The sequence below is a fragment of the Pseudophryne corroboree genome, chromosome 5 (assembly GCF_028390025.1).
Source record: "Pseudophryne corroboree isolate aPseCor3 chromosome 5, aPseCor3.hap2, whole genome shotgun sequence".
NCBI classification, from domain to species: Eukaryota; Metazoa; Chordata; class Amphibia; order Anura; family Myobatrachidae; genus Pseudophryne; species Pseudophryne corroboree.
This window is the reverse complement of record NC_086448.1, coordinates 411,883,702-411,903,864: the sequence shown is the minus strand read 5'-3', so window position 1 is coordinate 411,903,864 and position 20,163 is coordinate 411,883,702. Positions and strand designations below refer to the sequence as shown.

At 47.8% G+C, this 20,163-nt stretch overlaps 1 protein-coding gene across 1 annotated transcript in view; it reads left to right on the top strand.

Moving 5' to 3' along the window:
• TENT4A (terminal nucleotidyltransferase 4A) overlaps positions 1-20,163 on the top strand; it is a 383,360-nt gene that overhangs the window by 196,199 nt on the left and 166,998 nt on the right. The window contains exons 6-7 of the mRNA XM_063922770.1: positions 8,811-8,918; positions 9,084-9,212. Of these exons, the coding sequence (XP_063778840.1) occupies positions 8,811-8,918; positions 9,084-9,212 (237 nt within the window). The remainder of the gene's footprint in view (positions 1-8,810; positions 8,919-9,083; positions 9,213-20,163) is intronic.

Below are 20,163 nucleotides of genomic sequence, written 5' to 3'. Positions count from 1 at the left end.
CACGGCAACAGCCGGGAAATCCACCTTTTTACCTCAGGTCCCCTCCCAACAGAAAAAGACACCGTCTTTTCAGCCGCAGTCGTTTCGTTCCTATAGGAACAAGCGGGCGAAAGGACAGTCATATTTGCCCCGAGGCAAAGGAAAGGGTAAGAGAGAGCACCAAGCAACTTCTTCCCAGGAGCAGAAGCCCCCCCCGGCTTTTGCAAAGCCCTCAGCATGACGTTGGGGCTTTACAAGCGGACTCAGGGGCGGTGGGGGGTCGACTCAAGAATTTCAGCGCACAGTGGGCTCACTCACAGGTGGACCCCTGGATCCTGCAGATAATATCTCAGGGTTACAGGTTGGAATTCGAGAAGTCTCCCCCTCGCCGGTTCCTAAAGTCTGCTCTGCCAACGTCTCCCTCAGACAGGGCGACGGTATTGGAAGCCATTCACAAGCTGTATTCTCAGCAGGTGATAGTCAAGGTACCCCTCCTACAACAGGGAAAGGGGTATTATTCCACACTATTTGTGGTACCGAAGCCGGACGGCTCGGTAAGACCTATTCTAAATCTGAAATCTTTGAACCTGTACATACAAAAATTCAAGTTCAAGATGGAGTCACTCAGAGCAGTGATAGCGAATCTGGAAGAAGGGGACTTTATGGTGTCCCTGAACATCAAGGATGCTTACCTGCATGTCCCAATTTGCCCTTCACATCAAGGGTACCTCAGGTTCGTGGTGCAAAACTGTCATTATCAGTTTCAGACGCTGCCGTTTGGATTGTCCACGGCACCTCGGGTCTTTACCAAGGTAATGGCCGAAATGATGTTTCTTCTACGAAGAAAAGGCGTATTAATTATCCCTTACTTGGACGATCTCCTGATAAGGGCAAGGTCCAGGGAACAGCTGGGGGACGTAGTAGCACTAACCTAAATAGTGCTGCAACAGCACGGGTGGATTCTGAATTTTCCAAAATCTCAATTGACCCCGACGACACGTCTGCTGTTCCTGGGAATGATTCTGGACACGGTTCAGAAAAAGGTGTTTCTTCCGGAGGAGAAAGCCAAGGAGTTATCCGAACTTGTCAGGAACCTCCTAAAACCAGGGAAAGTGTCTGTGCATCAATGCACAAGAGTCCTGGGAAAGATGGTGGCTTCTTACGAAGCGATTCCATTCGGCAGATTCCACGCACGAACTTTTCAGTGGGATCTGCTGGACAAATGGTCTGGATCGCATCTGCAGATGCATCAGCGGATAACCTTGTCGCCACGGACAAGGGTGTCTCTTCTGTGGTGGTTGCAGAGTGCTCATCTGTTAGAGGGCCGCAGATTCGGCATACAGGACTGGGTCCTGGTGACCACGGATGCCAGTCTGAGAGGCTGGGGAGCGGTCACACAGGGAAGAAACTTCCAGGGAGTATGGTCAAACCTGGAGATGTCTCTTCACATAAATATACTGGAGCTAAGAGCGATTTACAATGCTCTAAGCCTGGCAAAACCCCTGCTTCAGGGTCAGCCGGTGTTGATCCAGTCGGACAACATCACGGCAGTCGCCCACGTAAACAGACAGGGCGGCACAAGAAGCAGGAGAGCAATGGCAGAAGCTGCAAGTATTCTTCGCTGGGCGGAAGATCATGTGATAGCACTGTCAGCAGTGTTCATTCCGGGAGTGGACAACTGGGAAGCAGACTTCCTCAGCAGACACGATCTACACCCGGGAGAGTGGGGACTTCATCCAGAAGTCTTCCACATGATTGTGAACCGTTGGGAAAAACCAAAGGTGGACATGATGGCGTCTCGCCTCAACAAAAAACTGGACAGGTATTGCGCCAGGTCAAGAGACCCTCAGGCAATAGCTGTGGACGCTCTGGTAACGCAGTGGGTGTTCCAGTCAGTGTATGTGTTTCCTCCTCTGCCTCTCTTACCAAAAGTACTGAGAATTATACGGCAAAGGGGAGTAAGAACGATACTCGTGGCTCCGGATTGGCCAAGAAGAACTTGGTACCCGGAACTTCAGGAGATGCTCACGGAAGATCCGTGGCCTCTACCTCTAAGACGGGACCTGCTTCAGCAGGGACCGTGTCTATTCCAAGACTTACCGCGGCTGCGTTTGACGGCATGGCGGTTGAACGCCGAATTCTAAGGGAAAAAGGCATTCCGGAAGAGGTCATTCCTACACTGGTAAAAGCCAGGAAGGAGGTGACTGCACAACATTATCACCGCATTTGGAGAAAATATGTTGCGTGGTGTGAGGCCAGGAAGGCCCCCACGGAGGAATTTCAATTGGGTCGATTCCTACATTTCCTGCAAACAGGATTGTCTATGGGCCTCAGGTTGGGGTCCATTAAGGTTCAAATTTCGGCCCTGTCGATTTTCTTCCAGAAAGAATTGGCTTCAGTTCCTGAAGTCCAGACTTTTGTAAAAGGAGTACTACATATACAGCCCCCGGTTGTGCCCCCAGTGGCTCCGTGGGACCTTAATGTAGTTTTGGATTTTCTCAAATCCCATTGGTTTGAGCCACTCAAATCGGCGGATTTGAAATATCTTACATGGAAAGTAACCATGCTACTGGCCCTGGCTTCAGCCAGGAGAGTGTCAGAATTGGCGGCTTTATCGTATAAAAGCCCATATCTGATTTTCCATTCGGACAGGGCAGAACTGCGGACGCGTCCTCATTTTCTGCCTAAGGTGGTGTCAGCGTTTCACCTGAACCAGCCTATTGTGGTGCCTGCGGCTACTAGCGATTTGGAGGATTCCAAGTTGCTGGACGTTGGGGCATTGAAAATATATATTTCAAGGACGGCTGGAGTCAGAAAATCTGACTCGCTGTTTATACTGTATGCACCCAACAAGCTGGGTGCTCCTGCTTCTAAGCAGACGATTGCTCGTTGGATTTGTAGCACAATTCAACTTGCATTCTGTGGCAGGCCTGCCACAGAATAAATCTGTCAAGGCCCTTTCCACAAGGAAGGTGGGCTCATCCTGGGCGGCTGCCCGAGGGGTCTCGGCATTACAACTCTGCCGAGCAGCTACGTGGTCGGGGGAGAACACGTTTGTAAAATTCTACAAATTTGATACCCTGGCTAAAGAGGACCTGGAGTTCTCTCATTCGGTGCTGCAGAGTCATCCGCACTCTCCCGCCCGTTTGGGAGCTTTGGTATAATCCCCATGGTCCTGACGGAGTCCCCAGCATCCACTAGGACGTTAGAGAAAATAAGATTTTACTTACCGATAAATCTATTTCTCGTAGTCCGTAGTGGATGCTGGGCGCCCATCCCAAGTGCGGATTGTCTGCAATACTTGTACATAGTTATTGTTACAAAGAAATCGGGTTGTTATTGTTGTGAGCCGTCTGTTCAGAGGCTCCTACGTTGTCATACTGTTAACTGGGTTCAGATCACAAGTTGTACGGTGTGATTGGTGTGGCTGGTATGAGTCTTACCCGGGATTCAAAATCCTTCCTTATTGTGTACGCTCGTCCGGGCACAGTATCCTAACTGAGGCTTGGAGGAGGGTCATGGGGGGAGGAGCCAGTGCACACCACCTGATCCTAAAGCTTTATTTTTGTGCCCTGTCTCCTGCGGAGCCGCTAATCCCCATGGTCCTGACGGAGTCCCCAGCATCCACTACGGACTACGAGAAATAGATTTATCGGTAAGTAAAATCTTATTTAAAGTGACGTACAATCTGACCCTACCCATGCACCAGCATTGAGGATCAGAAAGGACAATTAACAGACATATATAATAGTCAGCAATCACACTAGCAGTCAGTCACATTTTATACATTAGTATAATTAGCAATATGAGCACATCATCTACAAACATATCTTTTAAGTATGTAGGAGAACAAATTACTGATCATGTTTAAACTTATCTAGCGTATTCAGACGCAATGCAAGAGAAACAGTAAATGTATACAGACTTGTATGCAATAGGCACTTATATAACTATTCGTACTCAAAACAGGTAGAGATTTCAGTGCTGTATAACCCGTACTCCGAGTGGGATACAGGAGACTCGCCTCGTTTCCAGGATCGATCAATACATTAGCGAACGCTGAGTGGATCCAGACGCTACTAGTGTACGCTGCCGATCCATGAACCTATAGTGAACACAGACGCTCGGTGAACACTGACGCACCAGTCACACAGCCGCCTTTGCTGCGACCGGGTTCTCTCGTGGTAGCAATTAGTGAACATAGCCGCCTATGCTGCGACCGGGTCCCCTCGTGGTAGCGTTTGGGTTGGAAGCGTGGAAACCGTTCATGGCGGGAGGCTCGACAGAAACTGGTCATAAACCGGGGGGAGGGGTGACCAGAAGAGCATCTGACACCCCCTGCTGACATCAACCCTAGGGATCGTGGCCTCATGTTGTTGCTGGAGCCTATGACCCTAAGGCCTAGCGCTGGAGCACCTGCGGTGGCGGCGCTTCAGCTACTGTTTTTGTAGTTTCCTCCCAAAACAGTGCGGCTGTGTCCATATTCCATCTAGCTAAGCGGAACCATTGCCTTGCCTTCTCTCCGTGCTCCGGCCACAGCCTGGTAATGTCTGATGAACCTGCTAGTATATCCGACAGATGCCCGCCGAAACAGCACTGTACTCGTGGGTAAGCGTTGTTGCGACCCGGCGGAGAGTTGTTGGAGCGACTCTTTCTAATGTGTATAAGATGCTGTTTAGAAAGATCACTCAAAAAAAAATAAAAAAAATAGCAAGACTATAAAAATAAAAAAAGAAAGCTTAGGGCTACTAAAAAACAGCAGCCCTCTGACCATGGTCCGGCTCCTGCCTCACCAAACAAAAATCTGATTTGCCTTAACCAGTGTGCGGGGATATATGTACGGGCCCGTTGCATCCTGGGAGGCCAGAAAGCTTTGATTGGTGCCAATCCGCTGACACTCCATCATATCCCATTGTTATCCTTTGGATAACCTGTGGACCCTGCTGGAGAAATGACGATGTATGCAAGTTCAGTACTGCCAAACTTTTGGCTTTCCTGCAAAAGGGCCTGGACTTGGGCCTTTGTCTGGCCTCCCTCAAGGGTCATATATCTGCCTTGTCAATATGGTTTTAGAGGAAAATTGCAACTCCTTGGGATTTGTTGGTTGTTCTGGATGCCTTACGAGAGTCTCCGTTTGAACCTCTTGAGTCTGTGGACCTTAAAGTGGCTTTCTCTTAAGGTCTTGTTCTTGCTGGCTATTGCATCTGCTAGACGGGTTTCAGACTTGTGTGCTTTGTCCTGTCAGTCACCCTTTCTGATTTTTCACAGTGACTGTGCGGTTCTTAGAACTCTCCCTGGTTATCTGCCTAAGGTGGTGTCATCTTTCCACCTTTAATCAAGAGATTGTGGTTCTGGCATTAACCTCTCTGTTTATCCTCCAAAGAGCAGTCTTTGGATGTGGTACGGGCTCTCTGTATTTATGTGAAGAGGACAGCTTCTCTTAGATCTGATTCCCTCTTTGTTATTTTTGGTTTTCACAAACGTGGCTGGCCTGCTAACAAGTAGACCTTGGCCAGATAGATTAAAATTGTGATTGCACATGCTTATGTACAGGCTGGCCTTCCAGCTCTTGCTACCATCAAAGCCCATTCTACTCGGTTGGTTGGACCTTCTTTGGCGGCCCACCGTGGTGCGACCCTTGAACAATTGTGTGAGGCGGCTACGTGGTCCTCGGTGAACATGTTCATAAGGTTATATGCCTTCGATACTACTGCCTCCCAGTTTGCCTCCTTTGGACGCCGGGTTCTTGTGCCCGCTACAGTGCATCCCCTCCAATGAGGAACTGCTTTAGAACATCCCCGATGTAATTCCCTGTAGAACCCATGTGTACCCCACTGCAGAAAAAGATTTATGGTACAGCATATACAGATGCAAACGAACGTGATACAGTATGGTCTATTGATAGGGATATGTGAGCATCCAAATCCTGTAGTATTAAGTATAATGCAGAGAGATAAAAGCTCCTCCTCCTTAAGTTCCTGGATGCCAAATCACTGTGTGAATAGTTTATACAGACACAAATGAACGTTTTAAAACACCTGTGTATGCAGACGCAACTAATGTGTGAAAGGAATAATGAAGCTCATTGACTTTACAGTATGCACAATGCACTAAATGAGCTTCCGAGTCCCCTAACGGCATAAACGAACACAAATGGGAAGAAATCGCTGCTTGCATTACTTTTACACATGAACTTTTGTATCTTCCATGCAGCGACGTAGGCTAGCGGTGAAGGCTCTCACCTCCCACGCTGAGGGTCCCGGGTTCAATTCCCAAAGTGCCAATCTATATTATTTTTTTGCCCCTGACATTCACTTTATTTATTTATTTCTGTGTACTCCATTGTAAAACATTCAATCGAAGTGTGCACACAGGTTTCACATAAATCAGGGTTTTAGTGAACAGCTAATTAGCATGAACAGCTAATTACTACCCTAACAGAACATACTGTACAGAGATACTAAGGACGGTGATTTGGCGTCCAGGAACTTAGGAAGAAGCTGTTATCTCTCTCTGTTATACTTATACCCCTTTTCCACCTGTAACACATGTCGCAGCCGGGAGCCTTACACGGCTGCGACCCGTGCTACAGCCCACTTTCCCACAGCGCTCACCAACCCTGCATATTGCCGGGTTGGTGACTCTGCTGCTGACGCAGCACGGGCGGTGCTGGGAGATCACATGATTTCCCAGCGCCGCCCTTCCATTTACTGAACGGGAGCCGTGTCGCCTCAACACGGCTTCTGTTCACACTACACAGCTTACTAGGTTGAACACGTGTTCAACCCGGCAAGATTTAAAGTGAATGTCGGGGAAAAAAATATAGATTTTTACTTTGAGAATCGAACCCGGGACCCTCAGCGTGGGAGGTGGGAGCCTTCACCGCTAGCCTAAGTTCATGTGTAAAAGTAATGCAAGCAGCGATTCCTCCCATTGGTGATCATTTATGCATTTAGGGGACTCGGACGCTCATTTAGTGCACTGTACGCACTGTAAAGTCAATGAGCTACATTATTCCTTTCACATTAGTTGCGTCTGCATACACAAGTGTTAACGCGTTCGTTTGCGTCTGAATAAACTATTTTTTTTTTTTTTTTACTCTTTCCGTCTGACCATTGGTCACCATCTGTGTGTACACTATGCAGTACAGGAGGACAGTATATTAACATTAGTCATCACTGACCATTTGCTTGTACTGTAGATCAATCAGACGCTATTCAAATTAAAGTACTGGATTAGTGGAGCACTGGCCACCCAGTGGTGGAGATGTGTATTGCATGCTGAGTATCTTGTCGCGCCTGTCTGTGATTAACTCTGCAACCTACGCTATCGCTTAGGCGTGACTAAACCTCCAAGGCGCAGAAACGGTCAAGATAGCGGCGTATCCATCTGTAAAATTTTTATTTTCTTTCATGTTCGCTAGAGTTTGTAGTTAATATCCCAAGGGAAATGGTGATGGTTTATTCTTTAACGGTCTTTAAAAACGAATTACTATTTCTAGTGAAGCATTGCTGTCCTAAACTGATTGAATCCAGGGACATAAATGTTTTATTTTTTAGGCAATTGTGTAGGGTTTACTGTATTGTGGTCTGTCACCTGTGCCATTATATTTTAATAACTCAAAACGTGATTTGATTACCCCTTTTTTTTTTTTTTTTTAATTCGGTGTGTAAACTGTAGAAATATGTAGTGGACCTCTTGTGGGTTGAACCGCACAGCATGTAAATTCATAAACTTTTTGTTGTATGAGGATTGCGGAAGGAATTGCCAAAATTCACAAAATATGTTTAAGGGTAAGTGTTCATGGTGAATGAGCTGGCTACCGTCTGAAGAATAAAAGTAGTTTTTTTTTTTTTGTAAAGTGAGTACAGGTTGATTATCCCTTATCCAAAATGCTTGGGACAAGAAGTATTTTGGATATCGGATTTTTCTGTATTTTGGAATAATTGCACACCATAATGATAGATCATGGTGATGGGACCTAGGAGGTCATTCCGAGTTGTTCGCTAGCTGTTTTCGGTCGCTGCGCAGCGATCAGGCACAAAAGCAGCACTTCTGCATATGCGGCGAAATGCGCACGCGCGTCTTACTTTCACAACGGCTGATGGAGTTTTACACAAGGTCTAGCGATGCATTTCAGTCACACTGCTGGCCGCAGAGTGATTGACAGGAAGAGGGCGTTTCTGGGTGTGTATTGACCGTTTTCAGGGAGTGTTCGAAAAAAAGCAGGGGTGCCAGGAAAAATGCAGGCGTGGCTGGGAGAATGCAGGGCGCGTTGACATCAAAACAGGAACTGAATAGTCTGAAGTGATCGCAAGCGCTGAGTAGGTCTGGAGCTGCTCTGAAACTGCACAATTTTATTTTGTAGCCGCTCTGCGATCCTTTCGTTCGCAATTCTGCTAAGCAAAAATACACTCCCAGAGGGCGGCGGCTTAGCGTTTGCACGACTGCTACAAACTGCTAGCGAGCGATCAACTCGGAATGAGGGCCCTAAATCTAAGCACAGAATGCATTTGTTTCATATACACCTTATACACACAGCCTGAAGGTCATTTAAGACAATATTTTTAATAACTTTGTGTATTAAACAGTGTGTGTACATTGAGCCATCAGAAAACAAAGGTTTAACTATCCCACGCTCACTCAAAAAAGTCTATTTCGGAATATTCCGTATTTCGGAATATTTGGATATGAGATACTAAACCTGTATTCTAACTGGCCCTACAGTATTTGAGGGATGTGAATTTTTTTTTTTTTTTTTTTTTACATTTATATCAACTTTTTTTTTCTGGATAATGCTGAGTTTTTAGTTTTTAATTTTTAATTTTCAGGTACCAATTATTAAACTGACAGACTTGGAGACAGATGTCAAAGTGGACATCAGTTTTAATGTTAGAACTGGTGTGAAGGCAGCTCAGTTCATCAAGGATTGCATAAAGGTAAAATGTCTTATGTTTGTCTCCCAGCTCCCCCCCGAAACCCCCCACACACACCCTTGCGAAGTAGGTCTGAAATTAGTTTTAGGGGTGTGTAATAATGTGTCCTTAATATGGGTGAAGTACGTACCTTTTTATATGGTTTTTTTTTTTTCTTACCCTCTATAGGAATACTCTTTGCTTCCTTACTTGATTTTAGTATTGAAACAGTTTCTCCTTCAAAGAGATCTGAATGAAGTTTTTACTGGCGGGATTAGCTCTTACAGTCTCATTTTAATGGCAATAAGCTTCTTACAGGTAAGAATGTGTTGTACAGTGTTTTTATTTTTTTATTTTATGGAATCAGGTTGATTTAAAAAAAACAAAACTATTTGTATATTATTACTATTCTTAAAACTAAGTCATTTCTAAGACTAATTCTTAAAAGACGGGTAGCTTGAATATGGTCTAGGTCAGTGGTGGCTAAAGTCTGTCCTCTGGATTCTTAACGGTTCACATTTTCCAGCCCACTTAACTAGTGCACAGGTTAAAAGATTTTTGTAGTATTTTATCAAAACACCTGTAGCGAGTCTTCAAAAATAACTTGATTTCTACTTCATATTAGACAAATTGTTGGCAGAGTATGGTTTCAGGCAGATAACAAATAATAATTTCTGCTGCAGGGTACACTGGGCTCCACAGGGAATAACATCGGGGTGTAGAGTAGGATCTTGATCCGAGGCACCAACAGGCTCAAAGCTGTGACTGTTCCCAAGATGCATAGCGCCGCCTCCTCTATAACCCCGCCTCCGTGCACAGGAGCTCAGTTTTGTAGTTGGTGCCATGCAGTAAGCAGGCATACAACAGGTGGGCTGCTGCAGCAGCCCTGAGAAGAGCTTTTCTAAGCAAAGACAGAAGACTTCAAGGGCTGCAGCAGTGATAGATGTCAGTCAGACATCTCCTGCTGCAGCTCTATCACCTCCCCCAGCGGCGCTGTATACTCCCGCGCCCTGGTTGCCGGGTACTTGCAACGGAGTCTCCGGTTTGCTCTATGTTAGACACACACTCGCCGAAGTTCTACTGGATCGCGTGGCCGCACTCAGGGAGGAGGTAAGTGGGTCCCCTAGGAGGGTCCCACTGAAATCGCGGCCAGTGGGAGACCGGACACGCGCGCTGGCATGGACACTGTGGTCGGGCCGGGACTCCACTAAACCACCAGGGCAAGGGCACAGGTCGGTTTTTCTTCATAAAAAACATTTTTATTACAGCCCATAGTTCCAGTGGTGAGGTCCAGAAGGGGGATAAGGCTTGGACCTGTAGCCCCTCCCCCAGCCCCAGGGCGCCATTTACAGTAATGTTCCCGCCCTGGAGCGGCATATATCTCTCCCCTTCACTCCCAGTCAGTGTTTGGGTGCCATTACACAGAGCAGCACTGTTCCTGGGACTGTTTGGGCAAATCCTCCTTTGTAAACCAGCCTGCACGTCAGCGATGTGCATTTTACAAGACATTTAAGGATTCTACATGTCTATTGACAGTGTTAAAAAAACAGTGCATTTGGTCAGGTTTATATAGTACAAGTATCCTGTGATATACATCCAGTCTTTACTGTGCATTGATATATCTACTAATTATATAGCTAAACTGAGTATTTCTTTGTATTGCTAGTCCAGTGCAGTTTTATTGCATGTCCTAATTTCTGCATTGTACATTGTGACTAGATGTGTGTGCATGTAGCTGCTGTGTGTGACCTCCATTTCATGTCTCACTCAGATTGCTATCCCTATATTCTATGACCTGAGGGGGCTCAGTGCGTCAGGTTTATTATCGGATATAGGCGTCTCACAAGATATACTCATTGTATATTTCTCTAACGTCCTAGTGGATGCTGGGGACTCCGTAAGGACCATGGGGAATAGACGGGCTCCGCAGGAGAGTCTGGGCACTCTAAGAAAGATTTAGTACTACTGGTGTGCACTGGCTCCTCCCTCTATGCCCCTCCTCCAGACCTCAGTTAGAATCTGTGCCCGGCCAGAGCTGGGTGCTTTTAGTGGGCTCTCCTGAGCTTGCTAATAAAGTATTTTTGTTAGGTTTTTTATTTTCAGAGAGCTTCTGCTGGCAACAGACTCTCTGCTACGTGGGACTGAGGGGAGAGAAGCAAACCTACTAACTGCGGCTAGGTTGCGCTTCTTAGGCTACTGGACACCATTAGCTCCAGAGGGTTCGAACACAGGATCTTAACCTTGGTCGTCCGTTCCCGGAGCTGCGCCGCCGTCCCCCTCGCAGAGCCAGAAGACAGAAGCCGGCAGAAGCAACAAGACATCGAAATCGGCGGCAGAAGACTCCTGTCTTCACATGAGGTAGCGCACAGCACTGCAGCTGTGCGCCATTGCTCCCGCATTACACCCACACACTCCGGTCACTGTAGGGCGCAGGGGGGGGCGCCCTGGGCAGCAATTAAGTACCTCCTGGCAAAAGCAGCATATATACAGTTGGACACTGTTATATGCATGAGCCCCCGCCATTAATTTTACACAAAATCGCGGGAGAAGCCCGCCGCTGAGAGGGCGGGGCCTTCTTCCTCAGCACTCACCAGCGCCATTTTCTCTCCACAGATCCGCTGAGAGGAAGCTCCCCAGGCTCTCCCCTGCACAATAGAGAGGGTGAAAAAGAGAGGGGGGGCACATAAATTTGGCGTAAAAACAATATATACAGCAGCTACTGGGTTAACACTAAGTTACTGTGTGATTCCTGGGTCATATAGCGCTGGGGTGTGGGCTGGCATTCTCTCTCTCTCTCTCTCTCTCTCTCTCTCTCTCTCTCTCCAAAGGGCCTTGTGGGGGAACTGTATTCAAATAGAGCATCCCCTGTGTGTGTGGTGTCGGTACGTGTGTCGACATGTCTGAGGTAAAAGGCTCCCCTAAGGAGGAGATAGAGCAAATATGTGTGTGAGAGGGTGTCCGTCGACAACGCCGACACCTGTTTGGATATGTGTAAGAGCTGAGGTGAATTTATTTCACAAAAGATTAGAGAACAGACAGGAAATCTACCCTTGTCTGTCCCTATGTCACAGAGACCTTCAGAGTTTCACAATGCTCACTATCCAAAATAATAAACACTGATATCGACACGGAGTTTGACTCCAGTGTCGACTACAATAATGCAAAGTTACAGCCAAGATGGCTGAAAGGTATTCAATATGATTATTGTAATAAAAGATGATTTGCATATCACTGATGACTCATTTGTCCCTGACACAAGGGTACACATGTTAAGGGGAAGAAAGCTGAGGTAAATTCCCCTCCTCTCATGAGGAAAAAGAGCGGGAATCTCCAGACAAGAGACTGCAGCTTCCCACAAAAAATTCTCAAGCAGTATCCTTTCCCCACTAGGGCCAGGATGTGATGGGAATCTTCCCCTAGGGTGTCCCGTTTGCACAGAAGGAAGCACTAGCTATTCTCAGGGATCCTGCAGATAGCGTGCACATTCTAGTATACTACTCAGACCGGCGATTTTGTCGGCATGGGTTTATAGCGCTGTGGCAGCGTGGACAGGTACCTTTTCAGCAGAGATTGAGACCCTAGTATGTATGTATATATATATGTGTGTGTGTATATATATATATATATATATATATATATATATATATATATATATATATATATATATATATATATAATTAAACATGCTGTCTTAAGAGAGAGAGATAGATATATATATATATATATATATATAAAACATGCCCAAAGAGACATGAGTATACTGGGTCCTAGAGTCAAAGCTATGTCGATTTCTGCTTGACGTGTCCTGTAGAATATGCAATGGACAGATGATGCCGTCTTAAGAGGCATATGGAAGGCTGAGGATTGTGTGGAGAAGGGTTCTCGGACCTGGTCTCCACAGCTATAGTTGGTAATTCTGATATTTTGCCTTATATTCCTGCACAGCCTAGGAAAGCACGACATTATCAAATGCAGCCTTTCGAATAAAGAAACAAAGTCCGAGGTGCGTCCTTTCTTGCCAGAGGCGGGTGCAGAGGAAAGAAGCTGCACAACACAGCTAGTTCCCAGGAACAGAAGTCCTCCCCGGCCTCTACAAAAATCCACCGCATGTCGCTGGGGGCGGAGCTAGGCCCGGTGGGGGCACGCCTTCGTAAGTTCAGCCACAAGTGGGTTCACTCCCTGTTAGATCCCTGGGCAATAGATATTGTGTCTCAGGGATACAAGCTGGACTTTGAGAAGATGCCCCCTCACCGACGGCCCTGCCGGCTTCCCCCCACGAGAGGGAAACAGTGTTAACTGCAATTCATAAATTGTATCTTCAACAGGTGGTGGTCAAGGTTCCCCTCCTTCAACAAGGAGGGGGTTATTATTCGACCATGTTGTAGTCCCGAAACCAGACGGTTCGGTCGGACCCATATTGAATTTAAAATCCCTGAACATATACCTGAAAGGGTTCAAGTTCAAGATGGAATCGCTAAGAGCGGTTATTGCAAGCCTGAAAGGGGGAGATTTTATGGTGACTCGGGACATAAAGGATGCATACCTTCATGTCCCCATTTATCCACCTCATCAGGCGTACCTCAGAATTGCGGTACGGGATGGTCATTACCAATTTCAGACGTTGCCGTTGGGTCTCTCCACGGCCTTGAGAATATTCACCAAGGTAATGGCGGAAATGATGGTGCTCCTGCGGAAGCAAGGTGTCACTATTATCACGTACTTGGACGATCTCATAAAAGCGAGATCAAGAGAGCAGTTGCTGAACAGCGTTTCACTTTTTCTGGAAGTGAAACTGCAACACGGCTGGATTATATATATTCCAAAGTCGCAGTTGGTTCTTACAGCTCATCTGCCTCTCCTAGGCATGATCCTAGACACAGACCAGAAAAAGGTTTATCTCCCGATAGAGAGAGCTCAGGAGCTCGTGACACTGGTCAGGAATCTATTAAAACTAAAACAGGTGTCAGTGCATCAGTGCACTCGAGTCCTGGGAAGGAGGGTGGCATCATACGAGGCCATTCCCTTCGGCAGGTTCCATACGAGGACCTTCCAATGGGACTTACTGGACAAGTGGTCCGGATCACATCTTCGGATGCATCGGTTAATCACCCTATCCCCCAGAGCAAGGGTGTCTCTCCTGTGGTGACTACAGAGTGCTCACCTTCTCGAAGGTCGCAGATTCGGCATTCAGGACTGGGTCCTGGTGACCACGGATGCAAGCCTCCGAGGGTGGGGGGCAGTCACACAGGGAAGAAATTTCCAAGGGCTGTGGTCAAGGCAGGAGACTTGCCTTCACATCAATATCCTGGAACTAAGGGCCATATACAACGCCCTAAGTCAAGCGGAGACCCTGCTTTGCGACCAACCGGTTCTGATCCAGTCAGACAATATCACCGCAGTGGCTCATGTTAACCGCCAAGGCGGCACAAGGAGCAGGGTGGCGATGGTAGAAGCCACCAGAATTCTTCGCTGGGCGGAGAATAACGTAAGCACACTGTCAGCAGTGTTCATTCCGGGAGTGGACAACTGGGAAGCAGACTTCCTCAGCAGGCACGACCTCCACCCGGGAGAGGGGGGACTTCACCAAGAAGTCTTCACGCAGATTGCAAATCGACGGGAACTGCCACAGGTGGACATGATGGCGTCCCGCCTCAACAAAAAGGTATTGCGCCAGGTCAAGGGACCCTCGGGCGATAGCTGTGGACGCACAAGTAACACCGTGGGGGTTCCAGTCGGTCTGTGTTTCCTCCTCTTCCTCTCATACCAAAGGTGCGGAGAATTGTAAGAAAAAGGAGTGAGAACAATACTCATTGTTCCGGATTGGCCAAGAAGGACTTGGTACCCGGAACTGCAAGAAATGCTCACAGAGGACCCATGGCCTCTGCCTCTCAGACAGGACCTGTTGCAACAAGGGCCCTGTCTGTTCCAAGACTTACCGCGGCTGCGTTTGACGGCATGGCGGTTGAACGCCGGATCCTAGCGGAAAAAGGCATTCCGGATGAAGTTATTCCTACGCTGATATAGGCTAGGAAGGACGTGACAGCAAAGCATTATCACCGTATATGGCGAAAATATGTTGCTTGGTGTGAGGCCAGGAAGGCCCCTACAGAAGAATTCCAGCTGGGTCGTTTCCTGCACTTCCTACAGTCAGGAGTGACTATGGGCCTAAAATTAGGGTCCATAAAGGTCCAGAAATCGTCCCTATCCATTTTCTTTCAAAAAGAACTGGCTTCACTGCCTGAGGTTCAGACGTTTGTTAAGGGAGTGCTGCATATTCAGCCCCCTTTTGTGCCACCAGTGGCACCTTGGGATCTTAACGTGGTGTTGGGTTTCCTGAAATCCCACTGGTTTGAGCCACTTAAGACTGTGGAGCTAAAGTATCTCACGTGGAAAGTGGTCATGCTGTTGGCCTTAGCTTCGGCTAGGCGTGTGTCAGAATTGGCGGCTTTGTCATGTAAAAGCCCCTATCTGATTTTCCATATGGACAGGGCAGAATTGCGGACTCGTCCGCAATTTCTGCCAAAGGTGGTGTCATCTTTTCATTTGAACCAACCTATTGTGGTGCCTTCGGCTACTTGTGACTTGGAGGATTCCAAGTTGCTTGACGTAGTCCGGCCTTTGAAGATTTATGTAACCAGAACGGCTGGAGTCAGGAAGACTGACTCGCTGTTTATCCTGTATGCATCCAACAAGCTGGGTGCTCCTGCTTCAAAGCAAACTATTGCTCGCTGGATCTGTAACACGATTCAGCAGGCTCATTCTGCGGCTGGATTGCCGCATTCAAAATCAGTGAAAGCCCATTCCACAAGGAAGGTGGGCTCTTCTTGGGCGGCTGCCCGAGGGGTCTCGGCATTACGGCTTTGCCGAGCTGCTACTTGGTCGGGTTCAAACACATTTGCAAAATTCTACAAGTTTGATACCCTGGCTGAGGAGGACCTTGTGTTTGCCCATTCGGTGCTGCAGAGTCATCCGCACTCTCCCGCCCGTTTGGGAGCTTTGGTATAATCCCCATGGTCCTTACGGAGTCCCCAGCATCCACTAGGACGTTAGAGAAAATAAGATTTTACTCACCGGTAAATCTATTTCTCGTAGTCCGTAGTGGATGCTGGACGCCCGTCTCAAGTGCGGACTTTCTGCAATACGTGTATATAGTTATTGCTTAATAAAGGGTTATGTTATGTTGGCATCCATTGGTTGATGCTCTGTTTGTTCATACTGTTAACTGGGTAAGTTTATCACAAGTTATACGGTGTGATTGGTGTGGCTGGTATGAGTCTTACCCTGGATTCCAAAATCCTTTCCTTGTAATGTCAGCTCTTCTGGGCACAGTTTCCTTAACTGAGGTCTGGAGGAGGGGCATAGAGGGAGGAGCCAGTGCACACCAGTAGTACTAAATCTTTCTTAGAGTGCCCTGTCTCTCCTGCGGAGCCCGTCTATTCCCTATGGTCCTTACGGAGTCCCCAGCATCCACTACGGACTACGAGGAAATAGATTTACCGGTGAGTAAAATCTTATTTTTTCTTTGTGGTTTTTGGTCACCATATACTTCTTGAATTCCCTGTTGCGGTTTATATTAGCTGCACAGGGGGTGCTTGTCAGGTATTGTGCTGCTGATATTGTACTGTGTTGCCTGAGATTGTGCTTTCAGATATGTCAGCTACAGGGGGCAACAGAGCTGGAGCTGATCCCACAGTGTGTGGCGGTAACGTTGCAGTCATGTTTGAGGGAAACTTGGCAGCAGAGAATTCAGGTTCTGGGGGTTCCCTACCCCCCAGTGGAATAGTGGCAATGGGGGTTCAAAATGACCCACCTTGGGCTACATTTTCCACGTTACTAACTACGCTTGTAACAAATCTTACACCCCTTACGGGACCTCCTGTGTCAGTACAACCGATTAGGGTCCCTACAGTTAATCCGCCTTGGGCAGATCAAATCTCCAATCCGTTACAGCAACTAAACCAGTCGCTGACTAAAAAGAAATCTGACTCTCGCCCGCCTAAGACCGAGGCGTCATTTAAACGGCCATTACTTCCTCAGTCTACCACTGTCCCAGACACCTCATCTGATGAGGATGGGGTCTATACTGACCCCTCAGATTCTGATCCTGATAGTTCTGATGGGGAGTCTGGTTCACAGGTAGATGTTCCTGACTTGTTGAAGGCGATCAGGATGATTCTTCATATCACTGACGCAGAGCCTGATGCCTTTCCTAAGAAACTGGACAGTTTCAAACGTAAGAAAGTGGTTAAGCTAGTTTTACCTGACTTTGACCAATTAGTGGACATACGTCAGGAATTCTGGGAAACTCCAGGTAAGAAATTCACACCTCACAAGAATGGCTCGCCAGCCTCTTGCTGCGGAGATCAGTAAAAATTGGGAGACTCCCCCGCCAGTGGATTCTCAGGTGGCGCGGCTGGTAGTATCCTCAGCTCTGCCTGTGACTACTGTCAAATCCCTTAAAGAACCGACGGATAAGCGCGTGGAGGGTTGTTTAAAGGCGATTTACACCCTAACTGGTGCTGCGCATAGACCTACTATTGCAGCAACTTGGGCTGCAGTGGCCATTGAGGCGTGGGCCCAGGAGTTGAAGGCAGAGTTGCCTGTCTTATATTGTCACAGCTTCTCATTATGAGAAGGAGACGGCTTCTGATGCCGGTATTCTGGCGGCCAAGGCTTCTATTACATCTATCCTGGCTCGCTGTATTCTGTAGATCTGGACTCGAAGAAAACCCTGGAGGTACTTTTAAGGGAGACATTCTTTTTGGAGAAGATCTCAAGATAGTGGCTGACTTAGCTTCTGCTTTAACGGCATGTCTGCCTAGTACTGCTCCTTCGGTGCTGAAGGCCAAGAGTACTTCCTCTTTTTCCTTTAGTCATCCAGGAAAAGCAAAAGGTCAGGTGTACCTGAAACATGTTCGCACTTCCAAACCTGCTAAGCCCAAACCCAAACGGGCCTGGGCTGCCTGTCAGCCTGCTTCCAAAACTGACAAGCCTGCCACATGATGGGGCTGTCCTCCCCTTGGGGGATCCCAGGGTGGGAGGCAGACTTCTAGGGTTTACCCAGGAATGGTTGAAGACCACTTCCGATGCCTGGGTACAGGAAGTAATCACTTGAGGTTACGCCGTATCCTTCAAGAAACGCCCCCCTCATCGGTTTTGCCCATCAGACCTTCCGTCGGGCCCAGTGAAGGCAGTCCCCTTTCAGTCGGTGGTACAATCCCTCCTGGACACAGGAGTGGTAGTACAAGTGCCTCTATCTCAGAGGCAAGGGGTACTATTAACCGCTGTTCGTAGTCCTGAAACCGAATGGGTCCTCCAGGCCTATTCTCACCCTCAAGTCCTTGAATAAGTTTTGTCAGGGTTTCCAAGTTTTGTATGAAAACCCTTCGCTCTGTTGTTCTGGCCTTGGAACCTGTGGATTATATGGTCTCCCTGGACATACAGGATGCTTACCTGCATATTCCCATTGCAATGTCGCAACAGCAGTACCTGACGTTTGCAGTTGGCAACCTACATTACCAATTTTGGGCGTTACCTCTTGGTTTGACCACGGCCCCATGAGTCTTCACCAAGGTCATGTCTGAAGTTTGAGCGGTGGTCGTCCCTTCTGGATCTCCAACTGGGTCCTACTGACGACGGATGCAAGTCTGAGAGGCTGGGGCGCGGTGTTGGAGCAACACTCCCTTCAGGGTCGGTGGACCAAGGAGGGGTCTCGCCTCCCGATAAACATTCTGGAACTGCGGGCCGTGTTCAGCGAGTTGAGCCTGGCCCAGCATTTAATTCAGAACAGACCAGTTCAGGTACAGTCGGACAACTCAACCACGGTAGCGTACATAAATCATCAAGGCGGCACTCGAAGCCGCATGGCAATGAGGGAAGTATCAAGAATTCTTCAGTGGGCGGAACGCCATCTGCCAGCCATATCGGTGGTGTTCATTCCGGGGGTCCTCAACTGGGAAGTGAACTTTCTCAGTCGCCAGGACGTGCACGCCGGGGAGTTGAGCCTCCATCCAGAAGTATTTCAACTCCTCGTGGTCAAGTTGGGCACTCCTGATGTAGATCTGATGGCGTCTCAACACAACCACGAGGTTCCGGTCTTCGGAGCAAGAACAAGGGATCCTCAAGCAGCGTTCATGGATGCACTGGCAATCCAACGGAACTTTTGGTTGCCATATGTGTTCCCTCCAGTGTCTCTGCTGCCCAGAGTGATAAGGAAGTTCAAATAAGGAGGGGGCATACTTTTGATTGCTCCCGCGTGGCTCAGACTGCATTGGTTCTCAGACCTCCAGGGCCTCTCGTTAGAGCGTCCCCTTCTACTTCCACAACGACCAGAGCTCCTCGTTCAGGGCCCTTGTGTCTACCAGGATTTAGCCCGACTGGCTTTGACGGCGTGGCTCTTGAAGCTTCTGAACTGAGGGCCAAAGGTTTTTCGGAGGCAGTCATTCAAACTATGTTGAAGGCCCATAAGCCGGCTTCTGCTCGGATTTACTATAGGGTCTGGAATTCTTACTTTGCTTGGTGCGTGAATAACAATCATGATGCTTACAAGTTTAGTACAGCCAAACTTTTGGCTTTTTCTACAGCTTAGGTCTTCTTCTGGCCTCCCTCAAGGTTCATATTTCTGCCTTGCCGGTATGGTTTCAGAGAAAAATTGCATCTCTGCCTGATGCTCATACCTTCACTCAGGGTGTGTTGTGCATTCAGCCTCCTTATGTCCCACCTGTGTCCCCTTGGAATTTTTCGGTGGTTTTGGAGGCTTTGCAAGTATCTCAATTTGAACCTCTTGCATCTGCGGATCTTAAGGGGCTTTCCCTTTTAGGTCTTGTTTCTGCTAGCCATTGCTTCTGCTAGATGCGTTTCAGACTTGGGTGCCTTGTCCTGTAAGTCCCCTATCTGATTTTTCACCGTGATCGGGCAGTTCACAGAACACGCCCTTGTTACCTACCTAAGGTGGTGTCTTTCTTCCACCTTAACCTGGAGATTGTGGTTCCTGCCTTTGATTCTCCGTAGTTGTCTTCTGGAGAGCCGTCTTTAGATGTGGTATCTATGTGAAGAGAACTTCCATTTGGAAGTCTGAATCTCTCTTCGTACTGTTTGGTTTTCACAAACGTGGCTGGCCTGCTAATAAGCAGACCTTGGTCTGGTGGATTAAATTGGTGATTGCACATGCTTATGTACAGGCTGGTCTTCTAACTCCTGCTACCATTGAGGCTTATTCTACTCTGTCTGTTGGACCTTCTTGGGCGGCCCGCTGTGGTGCGACCCTTAA